The sequence below is a fragment of the Saccopteryx leptura genome, chromosome 8, assembly GCF_036850995.1.
Source record: "Saccopteryx leptura isolate mSacLep1 chromosome 8, mSacLep1_pri_phased_curated, whole genome shotgun sequence".
Lineage (NCBI taxonomy): Eukaryota > Metazoa > Chordata > Mammalia > Chiroptera > Emballonuridae > Saccopteryx > Saccopteryx leptura.
The window spans coordinates 56,778,189-56,803,058 of NC_089510.1; the positions used below are offsets into that span (position 1 = coordinate 56,778,189).

The following is a 24,870-nucleotide window of genomic DNA, read 5'->3' on the forward strand; positions in this document are numbered from 1 at the left end:
TCTGGAAGGGAAAATTCTCTGTCATTATTTCAAAAAATCAGAATGACTTTAAGGTTTTTGACATCTCTAATGTAAAGCCTGATCTAGAGATACTCCTTTTATTCTCAAATTGTCATCCCTTTATGCTATCCTTGCTAACAAACAACTACTATTTTTATTTTAAAAAAAGAAAAGAATGCACCTGACCTGTGGTGACGCAGTGGATAGATAGGGCTTTGACCTGGAATGCTGAGGTCGTTGGTTCAAAACCCCGGGATTGCCCAGTCAGGGCACATAAGAGAGGCAACTACTATAAGTTGGTGCTTCCCTCTCCTCCCCTCTTCTCTCTCTCACCTCTCTATAAAATCTGTAAAATAAAAAAGAAAAAGAAAAGAAAAGAAGAATTTGGGGGTATTTTCAGTTATTAGTGATTTTAATCAGCGTCATTGGAAAATTAAGAAAACTAGATAGTATGCCTTTTATGGCAACTTAATTGAACAAATCTTTTTCACATCCCTGTTAATGCGTATTATATGTACACTGTGAGTCATCAGAGATAACAACAACAAGCAAAAGCACATAGTGTTCCTGCCCTCGTGGCACTAATCAAAAACTACAGCACATAATTACAAACTGAATTGTGATAATAGGGATAGTGTAAGATGTCTTCCCTACCTGAGAAGGCTTCCTAAAGAAATGACCTTTAAGTTGAAGGTTAAAAGATGAGTAACTGACCCCGGCTGGATAGCTCAGTTGGTTAGAGCATAGTTCTGAGAAATGTTGTGGGTTCAGTCCCCGATCAGGGCACATAGAGGAACAGATCAATGTTTCTGTCTCTTTCTCCCTTCCTTTCTCTCTAAACTCAATTGGGGAAAAAAAAAAAGAAAAGATGAATAGGTGAAAATAGGAAGATTTTGATAGTTAAAAAGTGTGTTCTGCCTTGGCCTGATAGCTCAGTTGGCTAAGCTTCATCCCGAAACACCTGTCCCCAATCAGGGCGGTGTATACAAGAATCAGTCAATGAATGCATAAATAAGTGGAACAACTTATCAATGTTAACTGTCCCTTCCTCTCTCTATCTGAAATCAATAAATAAAATTTAAAAATTTAACTTTTAAAAGCAGAGAGGGAGAGAGAATTGCATAGCATAATGAATATAGGAAACTACAGACAGTAGAAGGGGCTGTATAGCTGAGGTAGGCAGGAGCAGGTCACAAAGGGCCTTGTATTCCATGCTGCAGAGCTCAGATTTTCTGTTCCTGAGAATCGTGGCAGAATTGGAAACAGGAAAGACCTGGTCACATTTCGGTCTTAAATAGAGGCTAGTAGCTGTATAGAAAATAGGTTTTGTTAGTGAAAATGGTGACATCTATTTATTCAGCCTATAAGCAAGCATCTTCGGTTCTGGTTGGTTATAAAGATGATGGACTTAGAACTGTAAATACTTGCCTGAGCAGGTGGTGCTGCCATGGATAGAATGTTGACCTGGGACACTGGGGACCTAGGTTCAAAACCCCGAGGTGGCCGGCTTAAGCATGGGGTCATAGACATGACCCCATGGTGGCTGGCTTGAGCCCAAAGGTTTCTGGCTTGAAGCCTAAGATGGCTGGGTTGAGCAAAGGGTCACTGGCTCGGCTGGAGCCCCCCCCCCCCCCTTTAACAAGGCATATATGAGAAAGCAATCAGTGAACAACTAAAATGCCACAACCATGAGTTGATGTTTCTCATCTCTCTCCCTTCCTGTCTGTCTCTCCCTCTCTCTCTTGCAAAAAGAAAGAAAAAGAACTGTAAATACGCCTTTTGGTCAAAATATCTAATTCTAGCCTGAACTGTGGTGGCACAGAGAATGGAGCATTCAACCTGGAATCCTCAGGTTGCTGGCTCAAAACCCCAGGCTTGTTCAGTCAAGACACATACAAGTAGTAACAGCTACAAGTTGATGATTCCTGTTCTTCCCCCCTTCTCTCTCTTAAAAAAAAATAATAAAATCTTTAAAAAAAATAAATGAAAATAAAAATCAAATTCTAAGATTTAGCCCACACTCCTTTTCCTGTTTCCTAGAGAATAGCCTTCTCTGTGATGGAACAAGTTTAGTTCACCAGTTTGAAGCTGTCCTGGGTCAGAAGAACAAAGGGGTAATCACTGGTTGTTTTAGGTTAGAAACAGAAGTCTTCCTTTAAAGAGATGGGTTATTTGTTGTTTTTCTCGTAGACTAGCTCAAATGTAGTCTAAAAGGTGGTGGGTGGCCTTAAAGGATGTGGCAGTGGCATGCTTAGGATTCTTTTAAGTATCTTTTGTGCAGCACATGACTCGGGCCGCTGCCTAGGCTGAAGGTTGTTTGCTGCCTGCCTGCTCGTTTTGTCATCTAATGAAGTTGGAAAATGATTCTAATAATCTTTTTCCCCCTTGTCCACTAACTAGTTGTATATTTTATTAAAAGAAGTTTCTTTCCCTGGTTCATTACTTCCCATTAAGTGATCCAGTTGTCTGGAGGACATCATATAGATAATTGTGAATTTTTGTTGTTGTTCCTTGTAGTTTTTGGCTTTCAGAGTTATAAAGCAGTGATTCTGTTTATATAGCAGTTTCCTTCTAGCATGTTGTTTGATTTGAGACATGCTTCAATATGTTTTTAAAGATTTTATTTGTTGATTTTACAGAGAGAGGAGGGGGCGGAACAAGAAGTAACAACTCATAATTGCTTCGCTTTAGTTGTTCATTGGTTGCTTGTTGTATGCCATTTGACCAAGCAAGCCCAGAATTTTGAACCAGCAACCTCAGCATTCTAGGTTGATGCCTCTTCCACTGTGCCTCCACAGGCCAGGCGCAGTATGTTTTTATTTTAGATACTTTTTTTTTTTTGTATTTTTCTGAAGTTGGAAACAGGGAGGCAGTCAGACAGACTCCCGCATGTGCCCGACCAGGATCCACCTGGCATGCCCACCAGGGGGCGATGCTCTGCCCATCTGCGGCGTTGCTCTGTTGCAACCAGAGCCATTCTACATGTGAGGCAGAGGCCATAGAGCCATCCTCAGTGCCCGGGCCATCTTTGCTCCAATGGAGCATTGGCTGCAGGAGGGGAAGAGAGAGACAGAGAGGAAGGAGAGGAGGAGGGGTGGAGAAGCAGATGGGCGCTTCTCCTGTGTGCCCTGGCCGGGAATCGAACCCGGGACTCCTGCATGCCAGGCCTACGCTCTACCACTGAGCCAACCGGCCAGGGCCTAGATACTTTTTATGATACTCTTTTCATCTCCCTATTGGGACTACTGAATATATGTATATGTGTGTGATACATAAAAAGAAATGGCATTAAATAATAGATTTTTAGGATATTGTGTCCTTTTAAGTGGGCTAATATATATAAATATGTTTCAAGTTTTGCTTAATTATTTTCTACTTCTTTCCTTTAACTTTTTATTCTATACTCCTAACATATGAAGCTTGCTTGCTTTCCTTTTTTTTTTTTTTTTTTGGGAGGGACAGACAGGGAAGGAGAGAGATGAGAAGCATCATTTTTCGTTGTGGCACCTTAGTTGTTCATTTATTACTTTTTTATATGTACCTTGACCGGGGAGGGGGGGGCTACAGCAGTCTAAGTAACCCCTTGCTCGAGCCAGCAACCTTGGGTCCAAGCTGGTGAGCCTTGCCCAAACCAGATGAGCCCGCGCTCAAGCTGGCGACCTTGGGGTTTTGAACCTGGGTCCTCTGCATCCCAGTCCAACGCTCTATCCACTGCGCCACCACCTAGTCAGGCTAAACTTTCTTTAATATATGTCTCTAAACTTAACATTCCCAAGTCAAAAAAATATGGCTGGGCCTTAGACACAAGAGGACAGAATTGTCTTGCTTTGTGTCTTGTCTTTCCCCTTTCTATATACCTAATCATATTTCCTTCTTGTTTCAGACTGCTTTTTCTTTATGTGTCAAGAAATATAACCTGCAACTATATTTCTTATAACTTGATTCACCTGTTACTGCACTATATTTCTTAGGACTTTATTCACCTGTGAGACTGATTCTGGCTTAGTTAGGTATTCACCACAGAACTAATCTAACTGGCTGGGAGTGTGGGGAACTATGGCTAACCTGGCTTGAATCAGATACCTACTTTGGACCAGTCATCTGTAATCAGGTTCATATAAGGAAATAGCTTCTTTCCCAACCATGTGCATATCAGAGGTGGGATGCTGAGTAGATCTTTTTTAAAAGAAGAAACAATCACTTTTATAGTACAAGAAATTTTCATAGATTTTCTGTAAGCAGTTCAGAGCTGTCTAACAAGTAAACTAGTTAGACAAATGCTTAGAATGTCTTCCACTGTTTTGCTTAGTCAGTTCACACTTCTCCATAGCTTTAATCTTCCAAATATGTACTGAAATCTCTCTCTCTCTCTCTCTTTTTTTTTTTTTTTGGTTAATATTTTCTCTTTTGCAGGATATTGAGTTAGAAGTCAAGAGACATAGAGAGAAGTGGAAGGCATCCTTAAATTACTCACTAGTCAAAAAAAAAGAATATGTTTCCTACTAATGCTAGGTCAATAGCAACTCTGTAAACAAAGAATACTGTATGGAACATTCTAACTATATGTGCAGACCTATCAAGCAACTTGACTTTTAGCTCTTCTATATTAGGAGACACTTCTGGTTAAACATAGCAGACTGGCCCTATTCCTCTATTGACTGTCCCTCCCCACACCCAACTAAAATGACATGTAAAAAAAAAGAAAAAATTTATACCAAAGGGTAAAGTGAACACGGGAGGTACCAGTAATACAAAAGAGGCTTTAGTACAGCATGACCAGGCGGTGGCACAGTTGATAGAGTATCGGACTGGGATTCAGAGGACCCAGGTTCAAAACCTTGAGGTCACTGGCTTGAGCGCAGGTTCATCCAGCTTGAGCGTGGGATCATAGACATGATCCCATAGTCACTGGCTTGAGCAAGGGGTCACTTACTCTGCTGTAGCCCCTTAATCAAGGCACACATGGAAAAGCAATCAATGAATAACTGAGGAGCCTCAACGAAGAATTGATGCTTCTCATCTTTCTCCCTTCCTGTCGCTATCTGTCTCTCTTTGTCTCTTCACCAAAAAAAAAAAAAAAAAGAGAGAGAGAGATTTCAGTACATATTTGGAAGATTAAAACTATGGAGAAGTGTGAACTGACTAAGCAAAACAGTGGAAGACATTCTAAGCATTTGCAGAGGGGAATTTCTGTGAGAATTGAACCAGTTTTCCTTTTAAAAATCTCAGAGGCTCAGGATTTAGACATACACGGTAGTATGGGAAGGGTATGGGGGTAGAATAAACAGATTGAAATGGGGAGTTAAAAAGATGTAGATGTATAGGAAGTGTCAAAGGGCCATTAGGACCCCTCCTCTACCCCTACAGCCATGCAAATATAACTCCCATCCTCTGAGATAAGAACAAACTTATGCTTACATTTATTTGGGGAAAAATTAAACCTGAGAGGCATGAGAATGTAAAACTTGGATGGATTCAGTGGACATTAACATATACTAAACTCCTTTCCTCTGCCCTTCTTTGGAAAGTCCTTAGCTTGACTCAAAGACCTTAGACAAAAGATGGGGAAGATTTCTCTCGGGATAAATAGAATGACCTGGAAAAAAAAGACTTTAAGTACCCTACATCCCACCTCTGTCTTTAATGAAAAGGCTGACTTACCTCCCAGTTAACTTTATTTAATTACTATATTTTTATTGGGGTGTCACTGGTTAACAAAATTATACAAGTTTCAGGTGCACAATTCTATTCCACATCTTATGTCCACTGTATTGTGTGTTCACTCCCCCAAGTCAGGTCTCCATCCATTGCCATTTATCCCCCCTGTATCTTCCTTCTGCCCAGGCAACTTTTTAATACTTTTATATATGAAATTTCAGACATTTTGGGAAAACTCTGAACATAAGAGAGGCCAAAACAACAGGGACTAAAAGGGGTTGTAGAAGAAACAGACAGTGTGGAAAGAAAAAAGCCCAAACTACATACACACATAAACCATGTAATAGAGAAGATAAATTGCATCTACAAAACAAGAAAAGCATGAGAAATAGTTCTTGGAAAATCAACATTTAAGATAACCAAAATAAATTATGTCAATAGGTAAAAAGTGGAAGATAGTTAATAAAATTCTTCCAGATTATTAAACAGTAAAGATTAAAAATATGAGAGAAAAGATAACAGTTGTAAAATCAGACCAAGATGCACTGATATAACTAATAATGAACAAAGAAAATAGAAAGAAATAAAGAAATAATAAGAAAAAATTTCCCAGACCTGAAGAATATGATTTCCAGATGGAAGGTGCCCACAGTCTAACTTGGGAACATTTTCATCATCCCTAAAAGAAACCTTATGTCCGTTAGCAATCATTTCCCATTGCTTGCTCTCCCCTGCCCCAAACTCAGGCAGCCACTAGTCTACTTTGTCTCCATATTTCTGCCCAGTAATGAATGAAAAACACATCAAATGACATCCTGAAATTTCATGGTACCACAGATAAGATGGCAAAACCTGCTATACTTTACTTCCAGTTAAGATGAAGTGGTGACAGACCAGATTTACCCCTCTACCTGAAAGAATTAAAAACACACAAAACAACGGTTTTCAAAACTTTGTATATTAGACCATAAAGGAAAGTGATTCCTAAGAGATGGGAAACAAGTTTAAACCCAACTATATTAATAATCATATTAAATGTAATGATCTATTATTATTCACCACAATTAAAAGGCAGAGATTATTAGATTGAAGATATAATTATATAATACCTAAGAGATATGCACTTAAAAAAATATAAAGCCAGCCTGACCAGGTGGTGACGCAGTGGATATAGCATAGGGCTGGGATGCTGAGCACCCAGGTTCGAAACCACAAGGTCGCTGGCTTGAGCATGGGATCATAGGCATCCATGGTCACTGGCTTGAAGCCCAGGGTTGCTGGCTTGAGCAAGAGTTCACTGGCTCAGCTGGAGCCCCCAGTCAAGGCACATGTGAGAAAGCAATCAATGAACAACGAAGGTGCTGCAACTACAAGTTATGCTTCTCATCCCTCTCCCTAATTGTCTCTCCGTCTGTCTTTCCCTCCCGCCCTCCATTCCTCTCTTCCTCTATCGTACACACACACACACACACACACACACACACACACACACACACAGCCATAAATAGGTTAAAATAAAATAATTTAAAAAGTATGCTAATAGCAGCCCTGGCCGGTTCGCTCAGTGGTAGCGCATTGGTCTGGCATATGGAAGTCCCAGGTTCAGTTCCCAGCCAAGGCACACAGGAGAAGTGCCCATCTGCTTCTCCACCTCTCCTCCTTTCCCTCCTCTCTGTCTCTTCCCTCCCACAGCCAAGGCTCCATCAGAACAAAGTTGGCCCAGGCGCTGAGGATGGCTCCATAGCCTCCACCTCAGGCGCTAGAATGGCTCCAGTTGCATCACTCCTAATGGAGTGATGCCCAATATGGGCAGAACATCGCCCCCTAGTGGGCTTGCTGGGTAAGTCTCGGTCGGGCACATGTGGGAGTCATTCTGCCTCCCTGCTGCTCACTTCAGAAAAATTAAAAAAAAAAAAAAAGTATGCTAACAATGAAAAGAAACCTGAACTAGCCATGCTTTTATATTAGACAAAATAGATTTTAGTGCAAAAAGTAGTGCCCTAAATATTTAAGGAATAAGAATAAGAAATAGGTTCTTTTATAATGATAATAGGGTCAGTTCATTGAGAGGACACAACAGAATTAAACTTTTATGTGCTTAATAGTAGAGCTTCAAAGTACATGAAGTAAAAATGGATAGAATTTCAAGTAGAATAGACAAACTACATCAGCAGAATACACATTCTTTTTAACTAAACACAGAACATTTACCAAGACAGGTGATATTCTTGTGTTATATTATAAAATATTAATAAATTTAGAAGGATTTAAATCACACAAAATATTCTGTGACCACAATGTAATTAAAGTAGAAATCAATAACAGATCACTGGACATATTTAGAAAATAAGTAAAACCCTTCCAAATAAATGAAATCAAAAAGATATTTAGAAAAGATATTAGGAACTTCTCCTGTATGTAGGGTCTCTGGCTCTCATGTACGCAGGGCTCCCATACATAAATATGTATTAAATTTGACTGTTTTCTCTTGGTAAAAGTTAAAAGAAGAAAGAAAAAAGAAAAGATATTAAACAATGGAAATTAAAATTGTTTGATGGTGCTAACTTAGTACATACAGGAAAAATTTATAGTATTAAACACCCATATTAGAAAAGAAATATTTCTCCTGACCAGGCAGTGGCATAGTGGATAGAGCATCGGACTGGGATGCCGAGGACCCAGGTTCGAGACTCCGAGGTCACCAGCTTGAGTGCGGGATCATCTGGTTTGAGCAAAAGCTCACCAGCTTGAGCCCAAGGTCGCTCGCTGGCTCTAGCAAGGGATCACTCTGTCTGCTGAAGGCCCACGGTCAAGGCACATATGAGAAAGTAATCAATGAACAACTAAGGTGTTGCAACAAAAAACTGATGATTGATACTTCTTATCTGTCCCTGTCTATCCCTCTCTCTGACTCTCTCTGTCCCTGTAAAAAAAGAAAAAAATTTCAAAGCAGTGGCTTTTGTTAAGCCATCCTAATAAACTAAAAGGGAAGAGCAGATGAGATTCAAGAAAAAAGAAAATAATAAAAATCACAGTGAAGATTAATGAAATAGATGGAAAAAACAATACCAAAAATTAATGAAATCAAAATCTGACTTGTCAAGAATATCAGTAAAATGGATAAACCTCTAGCCAGACTGATGGGGGGAAAAAGACCAAAGTACCCATATTGAAAATGAGAGAGAGGTGGCAACCCTACAGGTTTGACAATATTAAAAAGATAAGGCTGCCTGACCAGGTGTTGGTGCAGTGGATAGAGCATTGGCCTGGGGCACAGAGGACCAAGGTTTGAAACCCCAAGGTCCGAACCCCAAGATCATAGACATGACCCCCATGGTCGCTGGCTTGAGCAAGGGGTCACTTGTTCTGCTGTAGCCACCTGGCCAATGTACAACAAAGGTGCCACAATGAAGAATTGATCCTTCTCATCTCTTTCTGCCTGTCTGTCTCTGTCTGTCCCTCTCTCTGTCACAAAAAAGAAAGTGATATTATGTACAAATATGTACAAATGAATTCAGAACAGTAAGGTGAGAGCCTGACCTGTGGGGGCGCAGTGGACAGAGTGTTGTTGGCCTGGAGTGCTGAGGTCGCTAATTAGAAACCCCACCCAGGCTTGCCTAGTCAGGGCACATATGAGAAGCAGCTGCTAGGAGTTGATGCTTCCCACTTCTATCCCCTGTCTCTCTCTCTCTCTCTCTCTCTCTCTCTCAAATCAATAAATCAAATCTTTAAAGAAAAACATTAAGGTGGGAATATTTCAAATCTCACACAAGAAGAAATAGATTATTTGAAAACTTCATATTTAGGAATATTTAGTTTGTAGTTACTAAACTTTCCACATAGAAATGTCAAACCCAGATGAATCCATTGGTGAATTCTACCAAACAATTAAGAAAGAAACATCACCATTTTTATACTAACTTCCAGAAAACTGAATAGGAAGGAGTACTTTCCAACTCAATTTATGAAACCAGAGTTACTATGATACCCCAGCCAAAGACAAGAAAAGAAAGCTACATACCAATATCTTTTAAGGATACAAACACAAAATTTTAGCAATTAGAATCCAACAGTATATAAAAAGGGGAAGACATTATGACCAAGTTGATTGATTTCCTTTTAGGAATGCAAGGTTGGTATAACATTTAGAAATCAATCAGTGGAAATTCACTATATTAACAAAAAAGAGAAGAGTAGCCATATATTCACCTCAGTAGATATAGAAAAAGCATTTGAAAAAATCCAATATCTATTTCTGATAAAAGCTTTCAACAAACTTAGATGAAAATACCCTTAATCCAATAAAAGGAAGAAAATCTTGTGATATCTTAAAAAATGCTACTGGAACTAAAAAGTAGGTATAGTATGGTTTTAGGATATGTGATTGATATTCAAGCTCTGGCAGGGGAGCTCATTTGTTTAGAATGTCATCTGCTATGCCACGGTTATAGGTTCAGTCCCCAGCAGGGGCATACAGTAATCAACCAGTGAATGTGTGAATAAGTGGAACAACAAATTGATGTTTGTCTCTTTCTCTCTCTTTCCCCCTTCCTCTAAAATCAATCAGTAAAAAATATTTTTTAAAGATTGAGATTCAACAATCCATTGCATCTTCGTATGCCATCAATGAACAATTGAAAATTAAAATTTTAAAAGCTGTACCATTTGCAGTAGGAACAGAAGTTTTGACAGTAAAGCAGAAATCTGGCAAAAGCAGTGACATATCTGTACACTGATAACTATAAAACATTACTGAGATATAATTTGGAAATGAAATAAATGGGCCTGACCTGTGGTGGTGCAGTGGATAAAGCATCAACCTGGAACACCAAGGTCACCGGTTTGAAACCCTCGGCTTGCCTGGTCAAGGCATATATGGGAGTTGATGCTTCCTGTTCCTCCTCCCCTTCTCTCTCCCCTCTCTAAAATAAGTAAATAAAAAAATAAATGGAGATTTACTATTTTCATAGGGACAGACAGACAGGAAGGGAGAGATGAGAAGCGTCAAGTCTTCGTTGAGGCATCTTAGTTGTTCATTGATTGCTTTCTCATATGTGCCTTGACTGAGGGAGGGGGCTGCAGCAGAACGAATGACCCCTTGAGCTAGTGACCGTGGGTTCAAGCCAGCAACCTTGGGCTTCAAGCCAGCAACCTTTGGGCTCAAGCTAGTGACCATGGGGTCATGTCTATGATCCCACGCTCAAGCTGGTGAGCCCATGCTCAAGCTAGTGAGCCCGCTCTCAAGCTGGTGAGCCCACACTCAAGCTGATGACCTCGGGGTTTTGAACCGGGGTCCTCTGCGTCCCAGTCTGATGCTGTAGCCACTGTGCCACCGCCTGGTCAGGCAAGACTCAATATTGTTAAGAAATCAGTTTTCTCTAAATTATCTATAGATTCACTGCAATCCCAATCAAAATTCCAGCAAGCGTTTTTGTAAAAATGCCAAGCTTATTCTGGTATTCACATGGAAATCTAGCCAGACAGCTTTGAAAAAAGTAAAAAGTTATAAAGCTTATACTATGTAGTTTCAGTGCTTATTTTAAGACTTTAAATCAAGGCATTTAGGCATTTTCATAAAGATAAAGAGCATTGCAATAAAGTTGAGCATCTGGAAATAGACCCAACAGTGGTTTAAAATGGCATTGACCTTCTAATGGCAACACTGGAAATTAGAAATTATTACCTAGATATATTTATAGTAAAAAATTACCCAGAAGAGGAAAAAACACAGAAGCAAAAAAAATAATAATAATTCTAGCACAGGACAAAGATGAATGACATTGATAGAACAGTAGCTCTGGCAGAAGCCTTCTGGTTAGAGCCGGGGGATGCGAGCAAGGTGGTAGCGAAAAAAGGAAAAGAAACTGATATATTTGAATTTACAGAAAACCTTGATAGGTGTGTGGCAGAAATGTTAGAAAAATAGTTGGTGGACCACAGAAAAGGAGGGGAACTTCAAAATGTAGTAGTTATTAACTTCAAAGGGAAACGTTAGAGTTGCACAAAGGTGATGTGAGCTTTGTAAACTACTTGTCTCTACAGTGTATATTATCTACATAGTGATTAAATTGTTTTTTATGGATGAATATAGATAGCCAAATGGAAATAGGATTTCATAGATGTTGTTTTTCAAATTGGTCAGTATATAAGATATAGACCTTTGTTTATGGGAGAGTAAACCAGTGTTCCAAGGGGCTGTCTCTTCTGCCCTGTGTTTTTAATCAGGCCTGGTGCTGGGTCAGTTTGTGTGCCTCTATAATCGGGACATTGTCTGGTTGTTTCCACCCCTGTTTAATGACAGAATTAGTTACTGGACTTCATTTATCAGTTTTCTAAGTTTTCTAGCATTTATTTTCTTTAGGGGAAATCTCTTTTCTAGAATAACTTTGTTCCTAATCTGTTTTAGGAAAAATATAAACATAAGTATGGTTACCTTTATTAATATTATTTAAATAGGCTGATTCTTTTTTTAATGCCCTTTAGGAAGTAGGAAGAAAGAAAAGGAACGGCCAGAAATTTCTCCTCCATCTGATTTTGAGCACACCATCCACGTTGGCTTTGATGCTGTTACTGGAGAATTCACTGTAAGTTTACCTCATTGGATCTCAAGCCTTTCCATTCAGGATTGTGTGAAGTTAACTTTCCTGTTCACATATTAACGGTGAATTCTTGGTGCTTTTCTCTTCTGAAAGTATGGATGGATCTGTCTTATTCCTAGGGAGCTGGGCCTATTAATTATAATTATGCAAAATAGATTTTGATAAATAGACTTTAAAAATAGGCCTTTTAGAATTTAGTCAAACCTATAGTTGTATAGATTGATTCATGTCTTTTGTCATTCACCTCTGGAAATTGATTTTGTTAGAGCGACTCAAAGCATCTATTTTCTGACTCTTGTTAGGGCATGCCAGAACAGTGGGCTCGATTATTACAGACTTCCAATATCACCAAACTAGAGCAGAAGAAAAATCCTCAGGCTGTGCTGGATGTCTTAAAGTTCTATGACTCCAACACAGTGAAGCAGAAGTATCTGAGCTTTACTCCTCCAGGTAAGACATCAATCAGTTCTAAAAGCCTGATTCAAATGAGATTGCAGAGTTGTGAAGCTCTTCTAAGAAAAATATTACTCCTAGAAATAAATTTTAAAAAATAATAATAAGCTATGGTTTTTTTCTCCACTTTTTTTTTTTCTGCATAGAACTACCTTTTATAAACTGATTGGAGCAGCTCTTATGCATAATTTATTAAAAAGCTTTTTTTGTTCCAGGTAATTTTATTCAGGTATAATTTACATGCTATAAAATTTACCCATTTGAAGTAGACATTTCAATGGTTTTTAGTAAATTTACAGAGTTCTGTTAAGATTAGAGATTTGTTGACTCAATCTTATATAAATTCTTGCTTGAATACTAGTATTGTCATTTTTCTCAAGACTTTATTCAGTCAATCTGAGAACATTTTATTTGCTCTGCTTTCTATTATCTTTTAATTTTTATATGTTTTATTTTTTGAAATGTTAACATTATTTTCTGTTTTTTATTCAGAGAAAGATGGTTTTCCTTCTGGAACACCAGCAGTAAGTTAATGTTATTTCTTATAGTTCTTGTTATAAGTTAAGTTACCCAAAATAATTTTCACTTTTTATTATGTTTTCTGAAATAAATTACAGCTACTTAGAAATAACTATTTAATATATATTATATATTTTAGCTAGCCAGTTGATCAGTTGAGGTAGCCATGTTAAACAAATAGAATATCCTTGATATGGTATTCAGTGTGACTAAAACTCACTATGTTCTAGGGCAGTTCAGCTACTTTGGTAATGTTTCCATTTGTAAACATGAATAGAAAACTTGCTAGCCTCTTCCTTTGGCAGCATTCTACCAAGTATAGACTTTGGAAACATTGAACAATGGAGAAGCCTGTCAGTTTTCAGAGCTGTCGGAAACTTTAAGTTATCATTTGTCAGCACAATTACTTCTTATAAAGTCAGTGTTGTTTTCAGCTCCTCAGCAAGAATGAAACTCTCCTGGAGTTCATGAAAATTAAATGGTGTAACACAGTGGTCCCTAACCTTTTTTGGGCCACAGACCAGTTTAATGTCAGAAAATATTTTCGTGGACTGGCCTTTAGGGTGGGACAGATAAATGTATCATGTGACCGAGACAAGTGTCAAGAGGGAGTCTTAGACCAAGGGTCCCCAAACTTTTTACACAGGGGCCCAGTTCACTGTCCCTCAGATCATTGGAGGGCCAGACTATAAAAAAAACTATGATATTTGCACACTGCACATAACTTATTTTAAAGTAAAAAAACAAAACGGGAACAAATACAATATTTAAAATAAAGAACAAATAAATTTAAATCAACAAACTGACCAGTATTTCAATGGAAACTATGGGCCTGCTTTTGGCTAATGAGATGGTCAATGTCTGGTTCCATATTTGTCACTGCTAGTCATAACAAGTAATATGACACGCTTCCGGAGCCCTGACGCGTGCATCCCGCGTCACCGGAAGTAGTACTGTACGTGAGTGACACCATGCTTTGCGGCACCACCACATACAGTACTCCAGGAGCACAGGATGCACAGGTGCTCTCACTGACCACTAATGAAGAGGTGCCCCTTCCGGAAGTGCGGCGGGGGCTTTATAAATGGCCTCAGGGGGCCGCATGCGGCCCACGGGCTATAGTTTGGGGACCCCTGTCTTAGACGAATGTAACAGAGGGAATCTGGTCATTTTTTAAAATAAAACATTGTTCAGACTTAAATATAAATAAAATGGAAATAATGTAAGTTATTTATTCTTTCTCTGCGGACTGGTACCAAATGGCCTACGGACCGGTACCGGTCTGCAGCCCAGGGGTTGGGGACTACTGGTGTAACATGTAAAGTTTCTATACCTAGCACACACCTGGCATATACCATATTTCCGCATGTATAAGACGCTCCTATATATAAGACACCTTAATTTTGGGGCCTGAAATTTGAAAAAAAAATTATTACATAAAGTTATTGAACTCAAGTTTTATTCATCATAAAATTCATACAACTTCTCATCACTGTCAAAACTCCCATCCATTAGCTTGTCCTCAATTTGTGTCTGATGATGAATCATGGTCTTCAACAATGAGTGCAAAAACAAGCATGAAAAAGCGGGAAATGCAAGTAAAAAAAAACTATAACCACTGTATAGGATGCACCCAGTTTTTAGACTCCACATTTTTCGGGAAAAGGTGCATCTTATACATGGGGAAATACGGTAATGATCCCTATTTGAAAGCTAATGCCCTCCTCTTTTGTACTACTAGCCACAATTTTTTTCTTATAAATGTAGCTGTTTTAAATGACTGAACTTGACTCTGGCTTATATAAAGCCTAGAGGATCCTTGTTTTTGTTCTTACCAAATAAAGTGATTGTTTACTTTTAGGGTTTATTTAAAAGGTATAAAATCTCTATGTAAAGAGCATAAACTCTCTTAAGAATACTTCACATTTACCGTATACATTTATTTCATAAACTTACTTTTCTTTACTTACAGAATTGTCTTCACTTTTTAAGTGATTAGAGTAGAGCCAGTGAGGATTTATCTTTTTGAAATGAGCTATTAAAATAAAGAAATAAATTTTTTCAAGTATGTTAAAAGAGATAGTCATATTTTAACAGTGTTTTATGTGACTTGTCTTCCTTAACTTGGCTTGTTGATAAATACAGTTGAATACCAAGGGATCAGAAACATCAGCAGGAGTAACAGAGGAAGATGATGATGATGAAGAGGCTGCTCCTCCTGTTATTGCCCCACGACCGGATCATACAAAATCAGTAAGTGTTTTATTAGTGAATTAGAGAGTGTGTGTCTGCACATGTGTCGTGGGGTTTTTTTGTTCTTGTTTTTAGTGAGTGAGAGAGAGAGAGAGACAGGAAGGGAGAGAGATGAGACGCATCAACTCATAGTTGTGGCACCTTAGTTGTTCATTGATTGCTTTCTCATTTGTGCCTTGATCTGAGGGCTCCAACTGAGCCAGTGACGCCTTGCTCAAGCCAGCAACCTTTGGGCTCAAGGCTATGATCCCACGCTCAAGCTGGCAACCCTGTGCTCAAGACAGATGAGCCCACACTCAAGATGGATGAGCCTGCACTCAAGTTGGTGACCTTGGGGTTTCAAATCTGTGTCCTCAGCATCCCAGGTCGATGCTCTATCCACTGTCACAACCTGTTTAGGCTGCACATGTGTTTTAAAAACAGTCTGTATTTGACTTCCAACGATCAGGGTTTTTTTCTGCTTTTTTTTTTTAATTGTTTTTTTAGATAGAGGAAGAGAAAGAGACACACACTGAACCTTTGGTTCACCTGGTTACATGGATAGGACCCACAAACTTACCCCATCTAGGCCACACTGCAGTTATCCTTGGCTTTTAGTTTTATTACTGTTTATTTTATGTTGAATTTACTCCTAGACCATAAGTTTTTGTTTCTTCAGTTTCTTCTGGGATATCTTTTTCTTCTGTGCAACTTCCTCTTCTAGTTTAGAACAGTCTGCTCCTTTTCAGTAAGGATCATCTCGGTGTGGCAGGAAGAGCTCATGTAAGGGTTAATCCTCCTATCAGCTCTGTAAGTTCTCCTTCGCATCTTGGGAGCCTTGTTCACCTGGGTGTCCTCAATGACCAGAGAATCTACGTCTAACCCCTTCAATTCAGCATTACTCTCTGCATTTTTAAGTATGTGGAGCAAAAATTCATCACTCTTTTTGGGCCAGCGACCCTGTGTCCAGCCCCACTGTTTGGCCTGGGCACACCTACCAACTCCACCATTATAATGACAGAATGGCACACATTGCTTCTTCTTTTTTTTTTTTTTTTTTTTGTATTTTTCTGAAGCTGGAAAACGGGGAGAGACAGTTACACAGACTCCCGCATGCGCCTGACCGGGATCCACCCGGCACGCCCACCAGGGGCTATGCTCTGCCCCTCCGGGTGTCGCTCTGCCGCGACCAGAGCCACACCAGCGCCTGGGGCAGAGGCCAAGGAGCCATCCCCAGCGCCCGGGCCATCCTTGCTCCAATGAAGCCCTGGCTGCGGGAGGGGAAGAGAGAGACAGAGAGGAAGGAGTGGGGGGTGGAGGAGCAAATGGGCGCCTCCCCTATGTGCCCTGGCCAGGAATCGCCAGGCCGACGCTCTACCGCTGAGCCAGCCGGCCAGGGCCTCCAATGATCAATTTTAAAAAGCCTTCATGCTTAAAACATTTTAGTGGGGACACTTGACTAGGAACTCTTTACCTAAAGACCACTCATCAAAAAGTAGCTTTTTTGAGAATTAAAATCGAATGGCTACTTTAAAAGTTAAAATACTTATCTTACTGTTTTTTCTTTCTATATTATACCTTGTCTTCCAGAGAATTCATGTATTTCTCTGGCTTTCTCTGTTTATCTCAATGTAGATAACCACTATATCTATAAATTCCCCAAATTATGTATTTTATCTCCCATTTTACATTTCTCTCAAAGTGTTGGTGTTATTTGGGGGCTGCTAAGAGTTAACTCCTAACCATGTATAGAATTTTAACAACACTGACCTTAGATGGAGATGGAAGAGGACTGGCCTCTCCCTGTACTAATGCCCGTGGAGGAGGAGGAGGTGCTGTGCAGTGCCGCTGAGGGGGTGGTGTGCACTTGGCAGGGAAAGCTCCGAGGACTGCATTGCATCCTGATCTAACGATAGAGGGCTCTGTTTTCTTTATCTCCTAGAACTGGCTGTTAGAAATGAAATGCTAGAAATCGTATTTGTTCAAAAATTTGTGTGGGGGGGATTAATAGTTATTGACATAAAGGTTTCTATTATTTTGCTCTTATTTCTCTTTTGTGGTAAAAACATGATTTTAAACTTCTTTTTCCTCCATTGCTAGCATATAATTTTAAAGATTTTATTTATTGATTTTATAGAGAGAGGAAATAGAGGTGGGAGAGCGAGAAGTATCAACTCATAGCTGCTTCACTTTAGTTGTTCATTGATTGCTTGTATGTGCCTTGACCAGGCAAAACCAGGGCTTCAAACCAGTGACCTCAGCATTCCAGGTCATCCCTTTATCCTCTGCACCACCACAGGCCAGACTAGCATATTATTTTAGATTTGGTTACAACAAAATTTTATTCACAATCTGCTTTTTTGCTAGAAAGATTTAAAACATAGCCATGATGTGCCCAAAAAATGTTTCACAATTACCCTTCTTAGTTACAAGTTTTTTGTTTTGTTTTGTTTTGTTTTTTGTTTTTTTGTGTTTTTTTTTTCTGAAGCTGGAAACTGGGGAGAGACAGACAGACTCCTGCATGCGCCCGACCGGGATCCACCCGGCACGCCCACCAGGGGGCGACGCTCTGCCCCTCTGGGGCGTCGCTCTGTTGCATCCAGAGCCACTCTAGTGCCTTAGGCAGAGGCCAAGGAGCCATCCCCAACGCCCGGACCATCTTTGCTCCAGTGGAGCCTCGGCTGCGGGAGGGGAAGAGAGAGACAGAGAGGAAGGAGAGGGGGAGGGGTGGAGAAGCAGATGGGTGCCTCTCCTGTGTGCCCTGGCCGGGAATCGAACCCGGGACTTCTGCACGTCAGACTGACGCTCTACCAGTGAGCCAACCGGCCAGGGCACAAGTCTTTTTTAAGATAGGTGTGGAAATATTCTCATTCTTTAGAACACTGGAGACAATCAGTTTTAGTTAAAAATCAAAGACCTGAATAGTGTGCCAGTAAGAAGACCTAAAATATTTTTTCTCAACTCAGTAACGAACTGTCTCTGCAGATTTATACACGGTCTGTGATTGACCCTCTTCCTGCTCCGGCTGGTGATTCGAATGTTGATGGTGGCGCCAAGTCTTCTGACAAACAGAAGAAGAAAACCAAAATGACAGATGAAGAGATTATGGAGAAATTAAGTATGTTTCCTATATTTTATGTTATTTTTTTTTTTTTTTGAAATTGTTAACAGCTCTTGAAACATTTGGACCAGATTTTAATTTATACTCTTGTTTTTTGGCTTAAGACATAAAGAATAAATTGTTTTCTTTTAGGAATAATAGCTTCAATTAAAATCGGGTGAAGCCCCCCAAAATGCTCTTCTTGCTCATTTTTTATTATGCTTACAGAGACTAGTGAGCACCATCTCTGCAGTAGTCAGTACCTTTGGGAGCATCACTTTCCCCAAAGGGCCAAATGTAAGGGTCATAATTGAAAACGTTATTAAAGAAGTTTGTATGTATTTATGCTACCTATAGCTTCTCAACATGAGACTACAAAATAACTGTAAGTAACTAAACAAAATGGCCTTTGTGCCTGGCTACATACTGCTCACAAAAATTCAGGGATATTTCAAAATGAATGTAAAGCAATAAAAAAGCATTTGATTTTTTTATTATTAAACAACATCAGAAAAGCAAATGACAAGTCAAAGAAAGTTGTTCAGTTATGCAAATAAGATGCAAAACCAACTTTTATTTCATTGGTGAAAATGCACTGTACAAAAGACTGAAAGTACTGAAGTATCTGCATGTTCCCTGATCTTGAAAGTGCATTTTGAAATATCCCCGAATTTTTGTGAGCAGTGTATTTGTAGACATAAAGTGTATTTTTTTCATTCATCATCTATTATTGGCCTGATTCAAGCATGGGAAATAATCTACATAGTGCCAGGGAGAGAGTAGCAATAATGTCTGATTTAGAAGTCCACAGCAACTGGAGTTATAAAGAACACCTACATGGAGGGAGGGATCAAGGAAAATACTATATTTATGTGAGTTTCCTTGCTATGTTCCTGTCTCCTTTTATCTTGAGCAACTGGAAATTTAATGTGGTTTTCTCATCTGTTTACTTACTGGAAATAAGATGATAAGTTAAACAACAACAATAAAAAAAAGATGATAAGTTATGGTTTTATGTCCCAATAGCATAATTTTAAAACCTGTTTCTTAGTTGTAACTTTGTGAACTTTTCTAAAACCAGATGTATTATTATTTCATATTAGAGTAGTTTTTATAATAAGTGGTTTTCGACTATGTTATAAGATGAAGATGTATGGAGTCAGGAAAGTCACTTCGGGTTATTCATTTGGATATTATTTATATATTTAAGTTACTTTAGTGTTTTGTGTTTGAAACATACAATATTCTTGAAACTTAATGTTATGGTTTTTTTAAATTGAATAATGGTATGTTTGAAAACCACTGTTCTAAAATCAGTAAAGTTTATTAAAAGGAATAATGAATCAGAATTAGTTTACAATTTAAAAATACTTGATTAGCGTATAACTTTTTTTTGAGTTTATAAATTTGTTTTTGTTTAATATAGGAACTATTGTGAGCATAGGTGACCCTAAGAAAAAATACACGAGATATGAAAAAATTGGGCAAGGGTAAGTACTTGTTGACTGTATTATCACAATATTCAGTATTTCCTAGGTGTACAGATGATATCTCTTTTGACTGCTGACATTGAGCACTTACAGTATTCTATGAGTGGTATCCTTAAATTTTTATAAATAAGTAATGCATTTATTTCAGGATGGTGTTTCATCCTACAAAAATGTAGGTATGAAATTTGCCACAAATTTCTGACATAAATTTCGGCCACAAGGATTGCCTCTTTTTCTTATTTTCTTCCCTTTTGTTTTTGTTTTCACTGTGGTTAAAGATGGTAAGTCTTAGGTGTTTAATCCTTAAGTATGAAGTCTTTGGATGTCATAAATGGTAGTGATTTAGAAATCTTAAATCTCTTGTGTCTTTTCTCCCCTAGGGCTTCTGGCACAGTTTTCACTGCTACTGATGTGGCATTGGGACAGGAGGTAAAGCTACTTTTCATTGTTCTGGGTGTTACTAACTTTTAGTATATGAGAAAACTAGATAAACCTGTGAATAATCAATAGGAATCTCTTTTTCATTTTAAAATGTTGAAAGAATTATTCTATGTAGTTTTATAGCACTTTTATTAAGAGGAAAAAAAGAAGAAATTGATGCCATTGTTTCATAAATAAGCAAATGTTTTAAAAAATATTTTCCCAGCTTAGAATGAAAAGAGAATTCCTGGCATAGGGCTGACCTTGGGTTTGTTACCACCTTCAAGAAAAATCTAAATATTTGGGCTTTGTGTATTACAATGTGAAAATAAAAGTGTACTGCCTATTAAATTATTTTATTATATAATAAATACAATAAATTAAATTATTAACTAATTGGTATTTGTAATTTTATAAGAGAATAAGGAAACTTGTTCTGATTTTTTAAAAATTCTGTTTCCATTATAGGTTGCTATCAAACAGATTAATTTACAGAAACAGCCAAAGAAGGAATTGATCATTAATGAGATTCTGGTGATGAAAGAATTAAAGAATCCCAACATAGTTAACTTCTTAGACAGGTAAATATGAATATTTCTTAAGCATTAGGACAAAACGTGGAAATTTTCAGTCTCATGACTTTGAGGGATAGCCACTTTAGTTAGTCTAGCTTGTAAATGCTGAAAATAAGCTTGAAGGAGGAGAGATAAAAATAGCACATTACAGTGTACCCGGTCCTTTTCTACATAGATGTCTCTTGGCAAGGGAAAGAAGAGAGTTGAGAGTTAAATGAAGGACATTGCTGCTGGTGCTCATATAATTACAAATGTTCAGAAACAGAAACATTAAGGGAAGGTGATTCACATCTTGACTAACAGAGGTGATGGGCCACAGTTTTTAAATTTTTAGATGAATTTTTATTTCAATGTTATCCTGGGAAAATAGTATGTCTGTTAAAACCTCATTTAATTTAGGAATTAATGTTAAAATGCATATCTTACAACTATGTGTATAGACTTTAGCCCTAATAATGGGAACCATGTTTATAGAAATAAACTATCCAGGTAGATTTTAAAATAGTATTTTAAGTCAGTAAGATTATGGTGGTCAAGAAAAGCCATAAGCTCTCTGGACCTGGTAGAGCAGAAGGCACCATCATGGGAGTCAACATCTGCCATCACAAAGACAGAAAGGTTCAGTGCAAGGAGCCGGGACATCTACCTAAGACTGTTGGTTAAGCCACACAGGACGAACCAACGCTGCCTTCATCCAAGAGGCTGTTTATGAATCGCACCAACCAACCTCCTCTGTCCCTTTCAAGGATAATTTGGAAAGTGAAGCTTCTGGCCGGGAGGGCAAAAGCACTGTGGTTGTAGGGGCTATGACTGATGATGTTTGTGTGCAAGAGGTGTCCAGAATGAAGGTGTGTTTTCTTCATGTGAGAAACTGCATCCAGAGCCATATCCTCAAGGCTGGGGGCAAGGTCCTCACCTTTGACCAGCTAGCCTTGGACTCCCCAAGGGCTGTGGCACTGCTTTACTTTCTGGTCCTTGCAAGGACCGAGAGGAGTACAGGCATTTCGGCAAGGCCCCGGAACCCTCTCAGTCACACCCAACCTGCACAATGCAAGATTGCTAGGGCCGAAGTTCGGCACCTACAAGAGGCCAGCGGGCCACCTGCAGCTACAAAAACCAACCCCAGATCCTACCTTGTTATGAAAAAGAAAAGATATCGGATGCTAAAAGAAAAGAAGAGCCGTAAGCTTGGGAATCAGTTTATACTTGGCTTCAGATTCTGGTTTTGTCACTTACTAGCTCTGTGATCGAAGATGAGTTACTTACCCTCTCCAAGCTGTTCTCTGTTCATCTGTAAAACAGGATGAGAGAATCTGCCTATACACTCAAGTTACAGTGGTGGGCAGACTTTAAAGTGGTTTGGGAAAATCATAATGACCCTTTGTTATTTTTCTGTGCTGTTACATAGCAGCTTTGCCATTGTTTTCCTAGCTTCAAAGCTGTCAGCTTTCTAGTTTTGTCAATGAGGGTGCCTAAACTTTTAATTCTTTGATGTAGAGTGTGCCATGTGTTTAGAAAAAGTAAAAAAAAGTGAGTGTATTTTGTGTGTTCTTATTTTAGTTACCTGGTGGGAGATGAATTGTTTGTAGTAATGGAGTACCTTGCTGGGGGATCACTTACTGATGTTGTAACAGAAACCTGCATGGATGAAGCACAGATTGCTGCTGTATGCAGAGAGGTGGGTTTGCTCCCATTTTGATAAGTTAGGGTGATATGTTTAGCAGGAGATGAAAAAAGGAAAGTGTTTTTGCACAGGTAAATTTTGTTGTATCAGACACTTCTATCTAGACACATTCTCTGCAAGATTTTTCCATATCATTTCATCCTACATGAGTTTCAGCTCTTTCCTTCCTGTGTAAGATAATTCTAGAATGAAGCATGGACCGTTGAAGAGTGCAGTTCGCAGCTGAATTTCAGTGGGGCGATCATTATAATCCACTGTCCAAACAGGATGTTTTTTTACGAAACCACTCAACAGTGGAAACAAGGACTTCCGGGCAAAGCAGGACACATTCTCATCTTAAATGTTAATACATCTGCTTCTGGCTTTATTGATCTCATTGAAGGTGAAGAAACTGGTTGTTTCTTGATATTTATTAATGAGTTACTAGACATACTGTTTGCTTTTAAGTCTTAAGTTCTGCCAGATTGCCTGTGTCTAAGTCAAAAAAGCCTTCCCTCTTCCATCTAAGTTCTTCTACAGATGACACTTAGATTAATGATTTGCTTACTGTCATTGAAACTGTGATATCACTTATAAATATCTTAGGGATTATTGTCACAACAGGCAAAATTGTAAAAGTTCTTAAGACTATTGTGTTTTCTATGATTTGGCTCACAGCATTTTTACAGTGAGGCATAAGTGAATTAGCAACTTTGTTCCTGTAAGAACAGTACATATGGATGCTTTCCGTTCTGGGAGCACACTCATACCTTTCTTCCCTCTCAGGCATGCTTCTCCTAAACTCTAAGGGTCCCCATGATGAGACTTGCAACCAGGGGATCAGTAGATAGCAGCTCCTCTTTGACTAACCCTCTAACCCCATCTCCAAGGCCCCCTGTTCTTTGACTCTCCAGTGAACCAAAGCATCCCTCCTGGTCTCACTTCTTTTCTCTAATAGTTCTAGAGAGCCAGAGCTGCTCTGCTTAGGCTCTCTCTTTCTTCTATCCTCTGCCTTTCCAGTAAGCCAAGGTAATCCTGCCTGGGCTCATTCCTTTCCTATAACATTTCTAGAGGGACAAAGCAGCCCTGCCTAGGAAATCCTGTGGCTTCTTCTGTACTAAGCCCTTATTTGTTAGACTATCCCTAGTTTTAAGAAATGTACTTAAAAAAAAAAGAACAGTACATAATGATGTTTTCCTTTTACAGCTTTTTAAAGGTGTTCTAAAAAGTATTCTTTGAAAATTTTAATGTTGATTTAATTATTTTTCACTAAGGGGTTGTTTTAGTTGGTAAGGAAATTTGTTAAGGGCCCTGGCCAGGTAGCTCATTTAGATAGAGTGTCATCCCAATACACCTACATTGTGGGTTTGATCCCCAGTCAGGGAACACACAAGAAGCAACGAGTGCATAAATAAGTGGAACAACAAATCAATGTTTCTCTCTTTCCCTTTCTCTAAAATCAATTCAAAAATATTTTTTAATCTGTATTTTTTAAATTTGTTAATGAATATGATAGTTTAACATATCCCTTAACAAAAAATGTTGGTTACTTAAAAGCTGATGAAAACTAGCCTGACCTGTGGTGGCACACTGGATAAAACATTGAACTGGAATGCTGAGGTCATCAGTTCAAACCCTGGGCTTCCCCAGTCAAGGCACATATGGGAGTTGATGCTTCCTGTTCCTCCCCCTGCCCTTCCCTCTCTCTCCCTGCCTCTCTAAAATGAATAAATAAATAAATTTTTTTTAAAAAAGAAAGCTGATGAAAACTTAAGAGCCCTGGCTGGATAACTCCACTGGTTGAAACTTCTTCCTGTAGTGCTGAGGTTGCCAGTTCAATCCCGGTCAGGGCACATACAAGAACAGATCAATATTCCTCTCTTCACCTCTCCCCCTCTCCTCCTCTCTCTTGAAAAATAAATAAATATTTTTTTTAACTTAAGAATTTATTTATATTTCATTTAAATTTTTTTTTTAATTTTTGACAGAGTCAGAGGGAGGGACAGATAGGGACAGACAGAACGGGAGAGAGATGAGAAGCATCAGGTCTTTGTTGTGGCATCTTAGTTGTTCATTGATTGCTTTCGCATGTGCCTTGACCGGGGGGAGGGGGGACTACAGCAAAGCAAATGACCCCTTGCTCAAGTTAGCAACTTTGGGC

General features: G+C 38.9%; 1 protein-coding gene across 1 annotated transcript in view; it reads left to right on the forward strand.

The window, feature by feature from the left end:
• PAK2 (p21 (RAC1) activated kinase 2) overlaps nucleotides 1–24,870 on the forward strand; it is a 110,003-nt gene that overhangs the window by 54,775 nt on the left and 30,358 nt on the right. Inside the window, exons 3-11 of the mRNA XM_066348048.1 lie at nucleotides 12,142–12,242; nucleotides 12,560–12,707; nucleotides 13,203–13,234; nucleotides 15,375–15,482; nucleotides 18,447–18,579; nucleotides 19,988–20,051; nucleotides 20,432–20,480; nucleotides 20,940–21,052; nucleotides 22,607–22,724. Of these exons, the coding sequence (XP_066204145.1) occupies nucleotides 12,142–12,242; nucleotides 12,560–12,707; nucleotides 13,203–13,234; nucleotides 15,375–15,482; nucleotides 18,447–18,579; nucleotides 19,988–20,051; nucleotides 20,432–20,480; nucleotides 20,940–21,052; nucleotides 22,607–22,724 (866 nt within the window). The remainder of the gene's footprint in view (nucleotides 1–12,141; nucleotides 12,243–12,559; nucleotides 12,708–13,202; nucleotides 13,235–15,374; nucleotides 15,483–18,446; nucleotides 18,580–19,987; nucleotides 20,052–20,431; nucleotides 20,481–20,939; nucleotides 21,053–22,606; nucleotides 22,725–24,870) is intronic.